Source organism: Bos javanicus, chromosome 17, assembly GCF_032452875.1.
Source record: "Bos javanicus breed banteng chromosome 17, ARS-OSU_banteng_1.0, whole genome shotgun sequence".
NCBI classification, from domain to species: Eukaryota; Metazoa; Chordata; class Mammalia; order Artiodactyla; family Bovidae; genus Bos; species Bos javanicus.
The window spans coordinates 40,923,888-40,943,223 of record NC_083884.1 but is presented as its reverse complement, the minus strand read 5'-3'; the positions used below and the strand labels follow the sequence as shown (position 1 = coordinate 40,943,223).

At 36.9% G+C, this 19,336-nt stretch overlaps 1 protein-coding gene across 5 annotated transcripts in view; it reads left to right on the top strand.

Annotated features, from left to right (window-relative positions):
- Positions 1–19,336, top strand: part of RXFP1 (relaxin family peptide receptor 1) — a 128,366-nt gene that overhangs the window by 103,257 nt on the left and 5,773 nt on the right. For 4 of the 5 annotated variants that reach the window (XM_061384325.1, XM_061384323.1, XM_061384327.1 and 1 more), the window contains 6 exons: positions 2,304–2,375; positions 5,990–6,061; positions 7,101–7,172; positions 8,992–9,221; positions 11,108–11,518; positions 12,680–12,898. In XM_061384325.1, coding sequence (XP_061240309.1) covers positions 2,304–2,375; positions 5,990–6,061; positions 7,101–7,172; positions 8,992–9,221; positions 11,108–11,518; positions 12,680–12,898 — 1,076 coding nt within the window. The remainder of the gene's footprint in view (positions 1–2,303; positions 2,376–5,989; positions 6,062–7,100; positions 7,173–8,991; positions 9,222–11,107; positions 11,519–12,679; positions 12,899–19,336) is intronic. The other variant, XM_061384326.1, reaches the window with a different exon arrangement.

Sequence of the window (19,336 nt, the reverse complement as noted above, 5' to 3'; positions counted from 1 at the left end):
GCAAAAACCTGAAGTTAGAATACTGAGGTGCATTGAGGTCCTGGTGAAAGTCAATTTAACTGAGCAGAACCTGATAGGAAACTAAGCTGAAAGTACAAAATATTTAAAGACTTTTTTTCTATCACACTAAGCAATTTTGATTTTATCTCTTATGCAGCAATGAGCCATTGAAGAATTTTTAAAAGGGGATGAAATTTTTGAAAGATTCCTTTGGTTATCAAATCAGAGAATCTATCCACATAGACAATTCACCCAAAAATACGTAAATAACAAAAACAGTCTCAAGAACCATATTACAATATGAAACTATAACATTTACAGCAAAGACATTTATAATTTCGATTATATTACTTACTTGTTTTTAGTTTTAAAACTCAATCTAAAACTGCCCTGCCCTTTCAAAGTCAATAATCTAACTTTTGATTTATAAGCACTCCAATTTATCATGGCATCTAGATCTACATCCTTACCTCTCCCTGTGGCAACTAATACTTTTGAGGATAGATAGGGAAAGTGGTTAGACTTTCTCTTAGTTTCTCGTGATGACATTGGAGAAATCAAGCCTATCTTGTTTAGAAGAATTCTAGGCCTTTCTCATGGGAGTTGCTACTGTAAAAGCTACCATAAGAGCCGGTACTGTCCAAAACCTTCTCACAGCTAAGCTACAAAGTCACATCACAGTGGGCAGCCCAACCTCTATACATATATGAAGTATCCTGCCCCAAGAGTAAATAAGACCTCGTTTATATCAGCTATCGAAGAAACTGGAACCTGAAATAATCCACTTCCAGTTAAAAACCATCAGATCAGATCAGATCAGTCGCTCAGTCATATCCAACTCTTTGCGACCCCATGGATTGCAGCACGCCAGGCCTCCATGTCCATTACCAACTCCCAGAGTTCACTCAGACTCAGATCCATCGAGTCAGTGATGCCATCCAGCCATCTCATCCTCTGTCATCCCCTTTTCCTCCTGCCCCCAACCCCTCCCAGCATTAGAGTCTTTTCCAGTGGATCAACTCTTCACATGAGGTGGCCAAAGTACTGGAGTTGCAGCTTTAGCATCATTCCTTCCAAAGAAATCCCAGGGCTGATCTCCTTCAGAATGGACTGGTTGGATCTCCTCACAGTTCAAAGGACTATCAAAGAGTCTTCTCCAACACCACAGTTCAAAAGCATCAATTCTTTGGCGCTCAGCCTTCTTCACAGTCCAACTCTCACATCCATACATGACCACTGGAAAAACCAGAGCCTTGACTAGACGGACCTTAGTTGGCAAAGTAATGTATATGCTTTTGAATATGCTATCTAGGTTGGTCATAACTTTCCTTCCAAGGAGTAAGCGTCTCTTAATTTCATGGCTGCAGTCACCATCTGCAGTGATTTTGGAGCCCAGAAAAATAAAGTCTGACACTGTTTCCACTGTTTCCCCATCTATTTGCCAGGAAGTGATGGGACCGGATGCCATGATCTTCGTCTTCTGAATGTTGAGCTTTAACAACTTTTCACTCTCATCTTTCACTTTCATCAAGAGGCTTTTGAGTTCCTCTTCACTTTCTGCCATAAGGGTGGTGTCATCTGCATATCTGAGGTTATTGATATTTCTCCCAGCAATCCTGATTCCAGCTTGTGCTTCTTTCAGCCCAGCATTTCTCATGATGTACTCTGCATATAAGTTAAATAAGCAGGGTGACAATATACATAATCAACTGAAACAATAGAAAAAATTAAGTCTCCAAACCATATTTCTACTTTAGCACAGAAGGAAGGAAAGAAGAATGGATGGGAGGGAAAGAGAGAGGTGGCAGAGGGGAAAAAGAGAAAAGACAGCACAATATTAATTAAATTAGAAAACTGGATCTATTAGAACCAGATCAAATACCATCAAGCATTGTCTCTGAATGAGGAATAAAATGAGGAAATATTTTTATCTTTTACATTGCTTTCCCTTTTTAAAGTTTTGACTTCTGTTAATTTCCTGGTGGCTCAGTCAGTAGAGAATCAGCCTGCAGTGCAGGAGGCCTGGGTTTCATCCCTGGGTCTAGAAGATCCCCTGGAGAAGGAAATGGCAACCCACTTCAGCACTCTTGCCTGGAAAATCCCATGGACAGAGGAGCCTGGTGGGCTACAGCCCATGGCATCGCAAGAGTTGGACACAACTTAGCAACTAAACCACCACCACCAATTAATATAGCTCACTAATAACATTGTTTGAAAGTTGTATAATGGTTTTCTAATAAACCACAAAACTATGGATAAAGTCTTAAGAAAATAACATGACATGTTTGCAATTATTTCCCTAGGGATTTAGGAAGCAATAAGATTGAAAATCTTTCTCCACACATCTTTAAGGATCTGAAGGAGCTCTCACAACTGTAAGATTGATATGAATTTTTATCTTTATTTTTAATTTGTTTCATTTTCTAAAGTTTCTATTAAAATACACATCAGTATGTGTGTTTACCATTTCAACCATTTTTAAGTGTACAGTTCAGTGGTATCAAGTTCATCCATGCTGTTGTGTAACAATCACCACCATCCATTTCTGGAACTTGTCCTGCTTTCCAAACTGAAGCTCCATACCTATTAAACACTAACTCCCCATCGACACCCCTCCCCAACCAGCCTCCATCACTGTTTGGTCTCTATGAATTTGGCATCTCTAGGTACCTCATAGAGGTAGGACCATACATACCTTGTTCTTTTACAACTGGCTTATTTCACTTAGCCTAATGTCTTCAAGGAGAAGGCGATGGCACCCCACTTCAGTACTCTTGCCTGGAAAATCCCATGGATGGAGGAGCCTGGTGGGCTGCAGTCCATGGAGTCGCGAAGAGTTGGACACGACTGAGCGACTTCGCTTTCACTTTCCACTTTCAAGCATTGGAGAAGGAAATGGCAACCCACTCCAGTGTTCTTGCCTGGAGAATCCCAGGGATGGGAGAGCCTGGTGGGCTACCATCTATGGGGTCGCACAGAGTCGGACACGACTGAAGCGACTTAGCAGCAGCAGCAGCAGCAATGTCTTCAAGTTTCATCCATGCTGTAGCATGTGTCAGAATTTCTGAACATTATCACCCGTGTTAGCGATCCATTGTGTGTAAGTACCACATTGCATTTATCCATTGTTCCATTGATGGACACTTGGGTTTTTCCACCTTTTAGCTGTTATGAATAGGGCTGCTATGAACATGGGTGTGTAAATATCTGTTAAAGAACTTGCTTTCAATTATTTGGCGTATATAGCCCCAGAAATAGTATTACTGGATCCTATGGTAACTCTATTTTTAATTTTTTGAGGAAACATCATACTCTTTTCTATAGTGGCTGCACTATTTTACATTCTAACTGCACAAAGATTCTAATTTCTCCACATTTTCAACAGCACTTATAATTTTGTATTTTTTAAATAATAGCCAACCTAATGGATGTGACATGGTATTTCATTGTGGCTTTGATTTGCATTTCTCTAATGATTAATGATGTTGGGCATCTTTTTATGTGCTTATCGGTCATTTGCACATCTTTGGAAAATGTCTATTCAGGTCCTTTACTCATTTTTAAATTAGGTTGTTTGGTTTTTCATTATTAAGCTGTGTATGCATGCTGAGTCACTTCAGTCGTGTCCTACTCTTTGTGACCTTAAGGACTGCAGTGCACCAGGCCTGTCTGTCCATGGGATTCTCTAGGTAAGAACACTGGAGTGGGTTGCCATGCCCTCCAGGGATCTTCCTGACCCAGAGTTCAAACCTGCATCTCTTATGTCTCCCTCATCGGCAGGTGGGTCCTTTACCTCTAGTGCTACCTGAGAACCCCTGTTAAGTTGTTAGATCATATATATTTTAGATAGTAAATAATTTCAGATATATGATTTACAAATACATTCTCCTATTCTGTAGGTTGTCTTTTCACTCTGCTTACAGTGTTTTCTGATGCATAAAAGTTTTAGATTTAGATGTAGTCCAATTCTTATATTTTTTTTCTATTGTTACCTATGCTTTGGTATCATATATACAAGAAATCACTGCCTAATCCAATGTCATGAAGTTTTTCTCTTATGATTTCTTCTAAGAGTTTTATAGTTTTAGCTTTTATATTTAGGACTTAGATCCATTTTGAGTTAATTTTGTACATTGTGGAAGCTAAGGGTCTAAGCTCTTTTTTTTTTTTTTTTTTTTTTTTGGCATGTGGACATCTATCTGGCTTTCCCAGAACCATTTGTTGAGAAGTTTGTCCTTTCTCCATTGAAAGGTCTTGGCATGTGTTAAAAATTATTTGACCATACATACAAAAGTTTGTGCCTGGGCTCTCCATTCTATTCCATCATCCTATAAAACTGTCTTTATGCCAGCACCACACTATTACTGGTTATTGTAGCTTTGTAGTAAGTTTTGATTCAGAAAGTAAGACCTCCAACTTTGTCCTTCTTTTTCAAAGCTTATTCAGGTTCCCTTGAGATTCCAAACAAATTTTAAGATGGATCTTTCTATTTATTCAGAAAAACTGTCACTGGGATCTTGATAGACATTACACTGAATCTTTAGATTGCTTTGGGTAGTATTGCCATCTTAATGATTTTAAATCTTCCAGTCCCAAAACACAAAATGTCTTTCCATTTATCAGTGTCTAATTTCTTTCAACAATATTTTGTTTTCACAGTGCAAGCCTTTCACCTTTATTCAGTTTATTGGGGTTTTTTGGCTGCACTGGGTCTCCACTGCCACATGAGCTTTCTCTGATTATGGCAAGCGGAGGCTACTCTTCATTGCAGTATGGAGGCTTTTCATTTCGGTAGCTTCTCTTGTGGCTCAGGAGTTGTGGTGCATGGGCTTAGTTGTTCTGTAGCATGTGGGATCATCCTGAGTCAGGAATCAAATCCATGTTGTCTACATTGGCAAACAGATTCCCAACCTCTGGACTACCAGGGAAGTCTCTATTCAGTTTATTCCTAAGTATTCTTCTGATGTTGTTGTAAATTACATTATTTTCTTAATTCTCTTTCTGGATTGCTCAGGGTTGATGTATAGAAATGCATTTGATTATTCATCATTGTCTGATTACTGTGCATTCATTTTGTATTTAGCAATTTAGTTGAATTTGTGTATTAGTTCCAACAGTTGTGTGTGTGTGAAATCATTAAGGTTTTATACACATAAAATGGGCTTCCCTGGTGCCTCAGATGATAAAGAGTCTGCCTGCAATGCAGAAGACCTGGGTTTTATTCCTGGATTGAAAAGATCCCCTGGAGAAGGAAGTGGCTACCCACTCCGGTATTCTTGCCTGGAGAATTCCACGGACAGAGGAGCCTGGCGGGCTACAATCCATGGGATCACAAAGAGTCTGACACCACTGAGCAACTAACACTTTCACTTTTCACACATAAAACGTCATCTGTAAACAGATAATTTTACTTCTCACTTCTCAATTTGGATGCCTTTTATTTTATTTCTTGCCTCATCCCTCTGGATAGAACTTCTAGCACTATCTTCATCTCTTTGTTCCTAGCTGTAAAGCCATTTACTTTTCACTTCATGCCTCATAACTTGCTAACACAATATGCCACTATTTGACATGATTTATTGTAAAAAGAATTCAATATGGTTTCATTCATTCAGATTTTGACTAAATGAGATTCTTTTTCTTTTATTTAAATCATACCTGATGATAGGCAAAATCTGAAGTGGTGTGCCTTCCTTTTGGGAAGTCTGCAGGTTCCCTGGTGGGACCGTCCTGGACCACCCCACCTTCATGATAATGTGGTCTTAGCTTTTCTCTGTCACTAAGACGCTTACTTAGAGCCATGCATGGTTCTAAGAGTTCTATCTACATTAATCCATTTGATGTCTAATGAGCCCTATGGTACAAGTGCCATTGATGTACTTTTTTGCTAATGTTTACAAGCAACCCTCAGTCAACAGGTATACTTCCTCTTTAATCAAATCCTTTCTAGAAATGACCAATTGCTGCTCTTTGTTTTGTTGTTAAACAGCAATCTTTCCTACAACCCAATCCAGACAATTCAAGCCAACCAATTTGATAATCTCATCAAACTCAAGTCTCTGTAAGTATATGCCTATGGGGATAGTATTATGATACATTTTTTACTTATGTACTAATAGCTAATAACTTCTATAAAATAAGATTAATAGAGTCTTGAATCAGAAGCTTTATTCCCAGGATGTTAGTTAAACTACAGAAACCATATGAGTACTTGCTAAGCTATAAACAAATAGATGGCTATTCGTTTAATCTTTCATATTTATGAGCTAAAAATTAGATAATAAGTAATCACTTTCTATGTTTCTATAATCACCAGGAGCTTATATTGGATTCTTTGTTTTGATCCTCTGAAGGCATCTATACATATTTATTCCTTCATTAACACTGGGGGTATCTAAGAGTTTATTATAACTATTGTTATCCCAAAGTAGAATGTTCTAGATTATATAAATCTTTACTTGCCACACACACGCAAAAACACACACACATTATGTGTGGTGTTAAACCTGAATTATGTTAGAACCTAAATTATGTTAGTTCTATGAATTGCCTTAAGAAAGTGTGCTTCAGTTCTTTTAAGTATTCCCTCAGTAAAATGTCATTGTATTAGAAAAAAATTATTTAAAAATTATTAGAAAAATTTCAAGAATGTAAAATGTCCCTCTCTGCAATTGCAATATCATCAAAAGGCAATGTTTATTCATTTATTTCACAAATATATGTTGAGTAGTTACTATGAAAAAAAGCATCATGCCACAATCTATTAGAAGCCAAAAATTAAAATAGGAAAGATATAGAATCAATATAAATATAAGTATTTATATTGTATATAAATAGCAGAGTCAAAAAGGCATTGGGGGAAGATAGGGTTATTATGGGATCACATGAAATTATGTGTGTGAAACTTTGGAAAATTGTAAATCACTATAGAATTTTAAAAATCTTTCATGCAATGTAAGGAACTGGGAAAGTGCCCAGGGAAAGCTAAGTATGAATTTTTAGTTCAGAGTAAGTGTTAAATAATTGTGTATTAAACTGTCCTTCATAAAAGCTCATTATACCCTGCATAACATATGTTTTTTGATAATTTGATATTTTAGCAGCCTAGAAGGAATTGAAATTTCAAATATCCAACAAAGGATGTTTAGACCTCTCATGAATCTCTCTTACATGTAAGCAGATGTTTTTCTTGTTCTTCACCTTGATTTTTAATCTTTTAGGTTTCCACCTGTATTGTGCCAATACCCCCATATGCAGTACATCCAATTTATTAACATTTTCTACTGACTAATTTGCCTAAACAATAATTAACTTTTAAAGCATAGATATAGGGTGAGGTGATTTTTAGTTGTCCATGGTTTGGTCTGAGAAAATGAAGTGAGATTTGTTTGAGTGTCAGACAACAGGAGTGTGGAGGGAACCCACTCAGGCTTGTAAGCTCTAATGATCTCTCGTGACATTCACAGATATTCAAGTTTGTCCACTGAGCTAGCAACTGGTGCACATGGCATAAATGCAACCAGATGAAAAAGTAGGACGTCACATAAAAGACATCAAACAATTATAAATAATTCATGTAAATGGAGGAAGGAAGAGAGAAAGCCTCCTCAGTGAAAACTGCCCACAGTGTCAGTGCATGGTGGAGCGAGGGTGTATGGATAAAAATCTTTTATTCAAACATCATGTCTCATCATGCCATCATTACAAGCTTTAGAAACCTTTTCTTTAGTTGAATGTAGTATATAGCAGTATATATATATAATATACACACACATACACACACAATATTAGAGTGATCTCCATGCCAAGGCAATTAATTCTCAATAATTTAGAAAGTGTCATGGCAGCCACAACCACTCTATAATCTTGCTTGTATTTTAAATCTAACAGAAGACACTGATTTTTTTTTTCCATAATTCCTCAGAGCATATTTATAAAAGTTTCCTTGGTTACGCACAATATAAAGCACTCTGGCTAAATTTAGCAAAGCAGAGTTTATTGAAAGAAATTAGTGTAACTCATAAAACCCAAGAAACAACTCAAGGATTAGACTTGAATTGAGCAGGTCCTGGGATCCAGGCAGTAAGAGTTAAACAACAGGACTATAGACTGTAATTGTCAAGTTTTTATCTTGTATTACTACAGCTCTTTATACTATAAAGATCATTTATACTTTTTGCCAGAGTACATGGCTTTAGGGGCAAACGGATCTAATTTGAATACTAAATTTCTGCACTTAGTAGAAAGTTTCCTAGCAGATAATTTGCCTCCATTGAGGATTCATCTCCTCATATAGTGATAGCAACACCAACCTCATTGAGCTGATTTAAGAAGTTATTCCTGATTTGAGAAGTTATACTTAGAAGATGCTCAATAAATGGTGTGGGTGTCGGTAGTACACAGTAGTAACTACTGATTAGCCAGGTGGTGTCTTTTACTAACAAGGGAGGTCTCTCTACTGATGAAAGAATTCACTCAACAAATATTTATCAAACACCTTATCATGTACCAAAACCTAGTGTGAGAATAAACGTGTTAGCAAGTAGTTACAGATCATACAACTTCTATAATAGAAAAGCCATAGGAGCACAGAGGACAAAGCCTTTAACTCTCTTCCCCTGGGTTTGAAAAAGCAAAGTCAATTGCAGCAACAGAGGACTTATGCACCAAGCACTGAAAACCCAGTAACATTTTCCTTCAGTGGACTATCTAGATCACATGACAACAATTGATTTACATTCTAAAATATGTCTATGCTTGTCTGTTCATTATGCTCATTTACTGCTCTCACCCACACATTCATTTATAGTAAAATCAAGTTAATACGAATTAAACTTAAGTTTCTTAATAAAATTTGTGTCCTGAATGTTTTACTTTTATTCCTCTGAGACTAAGATGTTTTCTTTTTACAGAGGAAATGGAGAAAATAGATATTAAGGTAGAGTGACACTTCAGTTTAAAGTCTTATTTTCCCTTCTCTTTGCGCAACAGCTATTTTAAGAGATTTCAGTACTGTGGCTATGCACCGCATGTTCGCATCTGTAAACCAAACACTGATGGACTCTCATCTTTAGAGGATCTCTTGGCGAGCATTATTCAGAGAGTGTTTGTCTGGGTTGTGTCTGCAGTTACGTGCTTTGGAAACATCTTTGTCATCTGTATGCGACCTTATATCAGGTCTGAGAACAAGCTGCATGCCATGTCAATCATTTCTCTCTGCTGTGAGTATTTCCTGGCTGAAGAGGAATTAAAAGTTTTGAAATGTATAAAAGTGTTACTATTAGAAAATAAGTAACCAGAGTACTAGAATCATAGGATGTTAAAATTTTCTCCCCTTTGCTTGGATGTTTTCTAAGCATTCAATGAAATGCTACATGAAAATAAAGTGGTAAGAAAGTTTTTAAAGTAAGAAAACTCAGTCACCTTACACAGATTAATGAAGCACTCATTCGTTAATTTTGTCTGATAAGGAAGCATTTGTTCATTCACTTTCTTCTCTAAAGGTATAATATTTTGTGAGTTAGTCGCTCAGTTGTGGGCAACTCTTTGTGACCTCTTGGATCGTAGCCGCCAGTCTTCTCTGTCCATAGGATTCTCCAGGCAAGAATACTGGAGTGGGTTGCTACTTCCTTCTCCAGGGGATCTTCCTGACCCAGGAATTGAACCCGGGTCCCCTGAATTATAGGTAGATTCTCTACCAGCTGAGCCACCAGGAAGCCAGTGTAGTATTTTTTGAAAGCATGTAAAATTTTTTACTATGAATAACCTTGAAACCTTTCATTGTCACATTACCATGCCCAGAGCTCTGTTTATTTTTTGTGTGCGCGTCCAGTTCGTAGACACTAAGTTCAGACATTATTGTTCTTCTGGTCTCTGAGCTTCTAACATCTTTTCCATTCATAATTTGAAATATTTAAATAAGAAAGTGTTTTAAGTAGTATTAATTTTTTTAAGTTGCTGAAACGTGATTGCAAGGTAGTATGTTAAAGGAAGAATATAAAAAAAATAAATAAATAAAAGCAAGAAACTAGTCTTCCGGTTGCTTATAATCTGGGTCAAGTGGCCTATAATTCACCTATACTCCCTCAAGCAAACATCCATCTACATGGTGTCCTGCTTTTTATGAGTGCTGTGCTATGTCTTACCCCTGCACTCATTCCAAGTCTAAGGCTGAGCTGTTTTTTCATTGCAAACTGCCTAAGAAACAGAACTCAGAAATTGTTAACTACTTTGTATTGCTAGCTATAAAATTTTGAGTTCACTCAATTTCCCTGGTAAAGGCTAGAATATAACCTAAGTGTTTAAAGATTAAGGCTACCCTTGTGATTTACACTGTGATGTGATTTTAGGATCATTGTGTAGAATGCTTGCACAGTTAAAAAAAAATTCTCTTTATGATATGCAATATTTACTTAAAAAAGAAAATACACCAAGAAATGTATCACATGAACAACTGATTTGGAGGAGTCTCAAAAGAGACAGAGAAAGATGTTAACATGGGAAGAAAGAATCAGAACAGTTTTGCTTAGACCACCTCTGGATAAGACATTTAAGCCCCTTAAAATTATACTAACTACAGAGCACTTCATAATTATTCATATCTTCTAAATTATAGACCTCAAAATTCATAGTCATTATTCTATCATAGCAGCTTCTGAAATACTTTCTCTGGGATTTTGAATGACTTAACTTCTTAAACTGGGAGAATTTCAGTGGAAGAAATGAACCAAATTATAATACCCCTATCTTGTTCATAATTGAATGCAGAACATAGTTGCATTTTACTCATTTATTCAGCATTTCTAGGTGATGGGACTAGGAAGGAAAACAAAACAGACAAGACTCCTGCTCTTACAGACCTGTGTGTTAGATAAAAGCAGAGACATGATTACATATTTAGCTTCAGAGGATGCTGTAAGCATTGTTATCATAGAGAGTTGATGAAATGGTCCTCACGCATAAATGAATTCTTAGAATACATCTTACCTCCCCCCAAGATAGAGACACTTGTCTATTTGGGGCTAATGTTAAAAATATTACTGTTTAATGATAATTCCGTTTCACCTATTTATTTCTCTACATTTGTTAAATTTACTGATTCCTGCAGGTGCCGACTGCTTGATGGGAATCTATTTATTTGTGATCGGAGCCTTTGACCTGAAGTTTCGAGGAGAATACAATAAACATGCGCAGCTGTGGATGGAGAGCATTCATTGTCAGCTTCTGGGGTCCCTGGCCATTCTGTCCACAGAAGTATCTGTATTACTTTTAACATTTCTGACACTGGAAAAATATATCTGCATTGTGTATCCTTTTAGATGTTTAAGACCTGGAAAATGCAGAACCATTACAGTTTTGATTCTTATTTGGATTATTGGGGTTATCGTGGCTTTCATTCCACTGAGCAATAAGGAATTTTTCAAAAACTACTATGGCACCAATGGAGTATGTTTCCCTCTTCATTCAGAAGATGCAGAAAGTACTGGAGCCCAGATTTATTCAGTGGCAATTTTTCTTGGTAAGAAATTCTGTATTAACAACCTTTTCAAGGACTTGACAGTCCAGTGGTTAAGATTTCCCTTTCCAATATAAAGGATGCAGTTTCAATCCCTGGCCAGAGGGACTTCCCTGGTGGTCCAGTGGTTAAGAATCTGCTTTGCAGTTCAGGAGATGTGGGTTTTGATCCCTGGCAAGGGAACTAAGATCTCACATGTTGTGTGCCATCCAAAAGTGAAAAAAAAAAAAAAAAAGAATAGCAAAAATAAAATCAATCCCTGGTCAGGGAACTAAGATCCTACATGTCTTTCAGCCAAAAAAAAAAAAAAAAACAGAAAAAAATATTGTAGCAGATTCAAGACTTAAAATGAGTATTTTTTAAAAGCCCCTTTATTTAAGTGCTAAAATAAGTCACAATATGAAACTCATTATGCCTTTTAACATTTACATTTTAATTTCAGATCTTCTAGCCAGAATGGACACTGGGGGTGGATTTTATCAAAACTCCCTAAAGGGAATTTTTTTCTAAATTACCACTTTATCATATTAATTCACATATGATGCACTTTAATAAAAGACAAGACATTAAACACTTGCATTTCATGCATTCACCCTAATAATACTAAGCAAAATATATTTCAACTCTTTGCCTTTATAATATGAATAGATTCAAAGTAGCAACACAGGTCTTTGGCTTGGGAGTAGACAAGTGTTTCCTTTTGAAAAAATATTCTCAAAGTATAATTTAAAGTAACTGAATTACAAAAAAAATAGACAGATTAATTTAATAAGCCCAGGATACTCACTAAATCACTATAATCACTGAAATCTAATTTTAATGTCATTTTATTTTTTTTAATAAATGCCTTTTTTAATTATTTATTTTAATTAGAAGCTAATTACTTTACAATATTGTATTGGTTTTGCCATACATCAACACGTGTACACCCGTGGCAGATTCATGTTGATGTAATATGTCATTTTAAAATTTAACATTTCATCATCCTTATAACTTCAACAATATTTAAAATTTTTAATTCACGATTTTTGCACTTCAGTAATTCTTATAAAGAACAAAAACACATTGTGGTCTTTGCCTTCTCCTTTATAATAACAGCTAAGGGTATGTTTGTTTGGAAAGAATGCTCATATTTATTAATAATAATCTATGTGTTCTTAATAGGTATTAACTTGGCAGCATTTATCATCATAGTTTTTTCCTACGGAAGTATGTTTTACAGCATTCATCAAAGTGCCATAACAGCAAATGAAATACGGAATCAAGTTAAAAAAGAGATGATCCTTGCCAAACGGTTTTTCTTTATTGTATTTACTGATGCATTATGCTGGATACCCATCTTTATACTGAAATTTCTCTCATTGCTTCAGGTAGAAATACCAGGTACAAATTTTTTCTTCTTATAATGAAATAATAAATCTGTTTCTAAGAGTTCCTCTAGAAAGAGTATTAAGATTCCTAACAGTAACTCATTTCAAGAATCATAAGTCAGAGTTACATGTAGTTAAAGCTCTGTTCATTGATCAAATGTTTACTAGGAGGAAGTTGCTTAGTTCTTTTTTTTCCTAAGCCATTTCCTTTTATTTTTAGATTAATGTTATTTACTTGTAAATTAAGTTTTTTTCTTAATTTACTAGTAAATAACTTGTAATGGTCAACGATGGTCAACACCAAAATCAGATTGATTATATTCTTTGCAGCCAAAGATGGAGAAGCTCTATACAGTCAGCAAAAACAAGACCAGGAGCTGACTGTGGCTCAGACCATGAACTCCTTATTGCCAAATTCAGACTTAAATTGAAGAAAGTAGGGAAAACCACTAGACCATTCAGGTATGACCTAAATCAAATCCCTTATGATTATACAGTGGAAGTGAGAAAAAGATTTAAGGGACTAGATCTGATAGATAGAGTGCCTGATGAACTATGGAATGAGGTTCGTGACATTGTACAGGAGACAGGGATCAAGACCATTCCCATAGAAAAGAAATGCAAAAAAGCAAAATGGCTGTCTGGGGAGGCCTTACATATAGCTGTGAAAAGAAGAGAAGCGAAAAGCAAAGGAGAAAAGGAAAGATATAAGCATCTGAATGCAGAGTTCAAAGAATAGCAAGAAGAGATAAGAAAGCCTTCCTCAGTGATCAGTGCAAAGAAATAGAGGAAAACAACAGAATGGGAAAGACTAGAGATCTCTTCAAGAAAATCAGAGATACCAAGGGAACATTTCATGCAAATATGGGCTCGATAAAGGACAGAAATGGTATGGACCTAACAGAAGCAGAAGATATTAAGAAGAGGTGGCAAGAATACACAGAAACTGTACAAAAAAGATTTTCACGACCCAGATAATCACAATGGTGTGATCACTGACCTAGAGCCAGACATCCTGGAATGTGAAGTCAAGTGGGCCTTAGAAAGCATCACTACGAACAAAGCTAGTGGAGGTGATAGAATTCCAGTTAAACTATTCCAAACCCTGAAAGATGATGCTGTGAAAGTGCTGCCCTCAATATGCCAGCAAATTTGGAAAACTCAGCAGTGGCCACAGAACTGGAAAAGGTCAGTTTTCATTCCAATCCCAAAGAAAGGCAAAGCCAAAGAATGCTCAAACTATCCCACAATTGCACTCATCTTACACACTAAGAAAGTAATGCTCAAAATTCTCCAAGCCAGGCTTCAGCAATATGTGAACCATGAACTTCCTGATGTTCAAGCTGGTTTTAGAAAAGGCAGAGGAACCAGAGATCAAATTGCCAACATCCTCTGGATCATGGAAAAAGCAAGAGAGTTCCAGAAAAACCTCTATTTCTGCTTTATTGACCATGCCAAAGCCTTTGACTGTGTGGATCACAATAAACTGTGGAAAATTCTGAAAGAGATGGGAATACCAGACCACTTGACCTGCCTCTTGAGAAATCTGTATACAGGTCAGGAAGCAACAGTTAGAACTGGACATGGAACAACAGACTGGTTCCAAATAGGAAAAGGAGTATGTCAAGGCTGTATATTGTCACCCTGCTTATTTAACTTATATGCAGAGTACATCATGAGAAACGCTGGACTGGAAGAAGCACAAGCTGGAATCAGGATTGCCGGGAGAAATATCAATAACCTCAGATATGCAGATGACACCACCCTTATGGCAGAAAGTGAAGAGGAACTCAAAAGCCTCTTGATGAAAGTGGAAGAGGAGAGTGAAAAAGTTGGCTTAAAGCTCAACATTCAGAAAACGAAGATCATGGCATCCGGTCCCATCACTTCATGGAAAATAGATGGGGAAACAGTGGAAACAGTGTCAGACTATTTTTCTGGGCTCCAAAATCACTGCAGACAGTAACTGCAGCCATGAAATTAAAATACGCTTACTCCTTGGAAGGAAAGTTATGACCAACCTAGATAGCATATTCAAAAGCAGAGACATTACTTTGCCAACAAAGGTCCGTCTAGTCAAGGCTCTGGTTTTTCCAGTGGTCATGTATGGATGTGAGAGTTGGACTGTGAAGAAGGCTGAGCGCCGAAGAATTGATGCTTTTGAACTGTGATGTCGGAGAAGAGTCTTGAGAGTCCCTTGGACTGCAAGGAGATCCAACCAGTCCATTCTGAAGGAGATCAGCCCTGGGACTTCTTTGGAAGGAATGATGCTACAGCTGAAACTCCAGTACTTTGGCCACCTCATGAGAAGAGTTGACTCATTGGAAAAGACTCTGATGCTGGGAGGGATTGGGGGCAGGAGGAGAAGGGGACGACAGAGGATGAGATGGCTGGATGGCATCACTGACTCGATGGATGTGAGGCTGAGTGAACTCCGGGAGTTGGTGATGGACAGGGAGGCCTGGTGTGCTGCGATTCATGGGGTTGCAAAGAGTCAGACACGACTGAGCGACTGATCTGATCTGATAAATTTTTTTCTTAAATGAAGTGAGGAAACATATAGTATTTGTTTTTCTCTGACTTATTTCACTATGCCTAATACTCTCCAGGGCCATCCATGTTGTTACAAATGGCACAATTTAATTCTTTTTTTTATTAAGCTTGAGTAATATTCCATTGTGTTTATATACCATATCTTTTTTATTCATTCATCCATCAATGGCCTTTTAGGTTGCTTCCATATCATGTCTATTGAGAACAGCATTGGAATGAACATTGGGATATATATATCATTTTGGATTAGTGTTTTCACTCTCTTTGGATATATACCAAGGAGTGGAATTGCTGGATTGTATAGAAGTTCTATTTTTAATTTTTTGAGGAACTTCCATACTATTTTACATTGTGGCTACACCAATTTATATTCCTATCAACAGTGTACAAGGGTTTCCTTTTCTCCACATCCCCACCAACATTTGTTATTTCTTGTCTTTTTGGTGATAGCCACACTGACAGGTGTGAGGTGATATCTCACAGTGGTTTTGATTTGCATTTCTCTAATGATTAGGGTTGTTGAGTATTTTTTCTTGTGCCTGTTGACCATCCATAAGTCTTCTTTGGAAAAACGAATACTCAGGTCTTCTTCCTATTTTTTAAACAGATTTTTTTTATATTGAGTTGTATTTGTTCTTTATGTATCTTGGATATTTCTGCTTGTCAGTCACGTCTTTTGCAAGTATCTTCTCCCATTCAGTAGTTACCTTTTATTTTGTCAATGGCTTCTTCTGCTGTACAAAAGCTTTTTAGTTTTATCAGGTCTCATTTGTTAATTTTTGTTTCCCTAGGCTGAGGAAATAGAAACCAAAAAATATTGCTAACATTAATGTCAGAGGGTCTACTGCATATGTTTTCTTCTAGTTTTACGGCTTTAGGTCTGACGTTGAAGGTTTTAATCCATTTTTAATTTATTTTTGTATAAGGTATAATGTGATGTTCTATTTTTATTCTTTTCAGTGTACCTGTGCACCTTTCCCAACAATCACTCATTGTAGAGACTGCCTTTTTCACATTGTATATTCCTGCCTCCTTTGTCATACATTTAGTTCAGTTCAGTTCAGTCGCTCAGTTGTGTCCGACTCTTTGCAACCCCATGAATCACAGCATGCCAGGCCTCCCTGTCCATCACCAACTCCCAGAGTTCACTCAAACTCACGTCCATTGAGTCAGTGGTGCCATCCAGCCATCTCATCCTCTGTCATCCCCTTCTCCTCCTGCCCCCAACCCCTCCCAGCATCAGTCTTTTCCAACGAGTCAACTCTTCACATGAGGTGGCCAAAGTACTGGAATTTCAGCTTTAGCATCATTCCTTCCAAAGAACTCCCAGGGCTGATCTCCTTTAGAATGGACTGGTTGGATCTCCTTGCAGTCCAAGGGACTCTCAAGAGTCTTCTCCAACACCACAGTTCAGAGTACATCATGAGAAATGCTGGGCTGGAAGAAGCACAAGCTGAAATCAGGATTGCCGGGAGAAATATCAATAACCTCAGATATGCAGATGACACCACCCTTATGGCAGAAAGTGAAGAGGAACTCAAAAGCCTCTTGATGAAAGTGAAAGTAGAGAGTGAAAAAGTTGGCTTAAAGCTCAACATTCAGAAAACGAAGATCATGGCATCCAGTCCCATCACTTCATGGGAAATAGATGGGGAAACAGTGAAAACAGTGTCAGACTTTATTTTGGGGGCTCCAAAATCACTGCAGATGGTGATTGTGGCCATGAAATTAAAAGACGCTTACTCCTTGGAAGGAAAGTTATGACCAAACTAGATAGCATATTCAAAATCAGAGACGTTACTTTGCCAACAAAGGTCCGTCTAGTCAAGGCTATGGTTTTACCAGTGGTCATGTATGGATGTGAAAGTTGGACTGTGAAGAAAGCTGAGTGCCAAAGAATTGATGAATTAACCATAAATGTGTGGGTTTATTTTGGGCCTCTCTATTCTGTTCCATTGACTGTGTCTTTGTTTTGTGCTAGTGCCATACTGTTTTTTTTTTTAATTATGTATTTATTTTTGGCTTTTCTGGGTCCTTGTTGTAGTGCATGGGCTTTTCATGCACTGGCTCTTCATTGTTGTGCATGGGCTTTCTCTAGTTGCAATGAACAGGGACTACTCTCTAGTTGCTGTGTATAGACTTCTCATTGAAGTGGCTTCTGTGTTGTGGAGCACGGAGGCTTCAGTAGTTGCAGCATGCAGGCTTAGTAATTGTGGTGCATGGGCTTAGCTGTTCCGTGGCATGTGGGATCTTAGTTCCCAGACTAGGGATTGAAAAAAATGTCCCCTGACTTGGCAGGTAGATTCTTTTATTTTTTTTATTTATTTGTCTTTGCCAAGTCCTAGTGCAGCATGCAAACTCTTGGTTGCAGCATGTGGGATCTAATTCCTGGGCCCACTGCATTGGGAGCTCAGAATCTTAACCAATGGACCACCAGGGAAGTCCCAGCAGGTAGATTCTTAATCACTGTAGTACCAGGAAAGTCCTCGTGCTGTTTTGATTATGGTAGCTTTGTAGTATAGTTGGAAGTCATGAAGTATGACACGTCCACTTCTGTTCCTCTTTCTCAAGATTGCTTTAGCTATTTGGGATCTTTTGTGGTTCCATACAAATTTTAGTATTTTTTGTTCTAGTTCTGTGAAAAATATCATGGGTATTTGGATAGGAATTGCATTGAATCTATAGATTGCACTGAGTAGTATGGACGTTTTGACAATATTAATTCTTCCAATCCATGAATATGGTATATCTTTCCATGTATTTGTATTATCTTCAATTTTTTTCATCAGTGTCTTACAGTTTTCAGAATACAGGTCTTTCACTTCATTGTTAGATTATTCCTAGGTATTTTATTCTTTTTGATTTGAGTGTAAGTGGGATGGTTTTCTTGATTTCATGTTCTGATAGTTCATAATTGGTATATAAAAATATACATCTGGTCCTGGACTTTTGTTGGGGGTTTTTAATCACAGATTCAATCTCAGTACTTGTAATTGGTCTGTTCAGATTTTCTATTCCTTCCTAGTTCAGTCTTGAGAGATTGTACCTTTCTAAGTATTTGTCCATTTCTTTTAGGTTGTCTGTTTTATTGGCATATTGTTTTTCGTAGTTGTTTTATGATCTTTGTATTTCTATGATGTCAGTTGTAACTTCTTTTTTATTTCTGATTTTATTGATTTTGATCCTCTTCCTTGTTTTTTTATGAGTCTGGTTAAAGCATTATCAATTGTGTTTCTCTTTTCCAAGAACCAGCTTTTAGTTTCATTGATCTTCTCTATTGTATATTGAGTCTCTATTTCATTTATTTCTGCTCTGTTTTTTATGATTCATTTTTATGATTCATTTCCTTCTACTAATTTTGAATTTCGTTTGTTCTTTTTTCCATATATCCTGTATGTAGAGGTTGTTTATTTGAGATTTTTCTTATTTCCTGAGGTAAGCTTGTATTGCTGGGCTTCCCAGGTGGATCAGTGGTAAAGAAACTGTCTGCTAATGCAGGAGACTTAATTGTTCTATGTTCTTCTTGATTTGATCCCTTCATTATTAGGTAGTAAGAGTCTTTGTCGCTTGTAACAGTCTCCATTTTAAAGTCATTTGTCTGATATAAATATTACTACTCTGGCTTTCTTTTGATCTCCATTTGCATGGAATACCTTTTCCCATATTTTTCCTGATTCACTCTTATAAGATTTTATGTTTCTAGGAATGTATCCATTTCTTGTAGATGGCCCAATTTGTTGGCATATAATTGTTTGTAGTCTTCTCTGATGATTGTTTGTACTTATATGATACCAATTGTAACTACTTTGTCATTTCTAATTTTATCCATTTTGATTCCTCTCTTTTTTCTTGATGAGTCTGGCTAAAGATCTATCAATATTTTTTTCAAAAACAAACT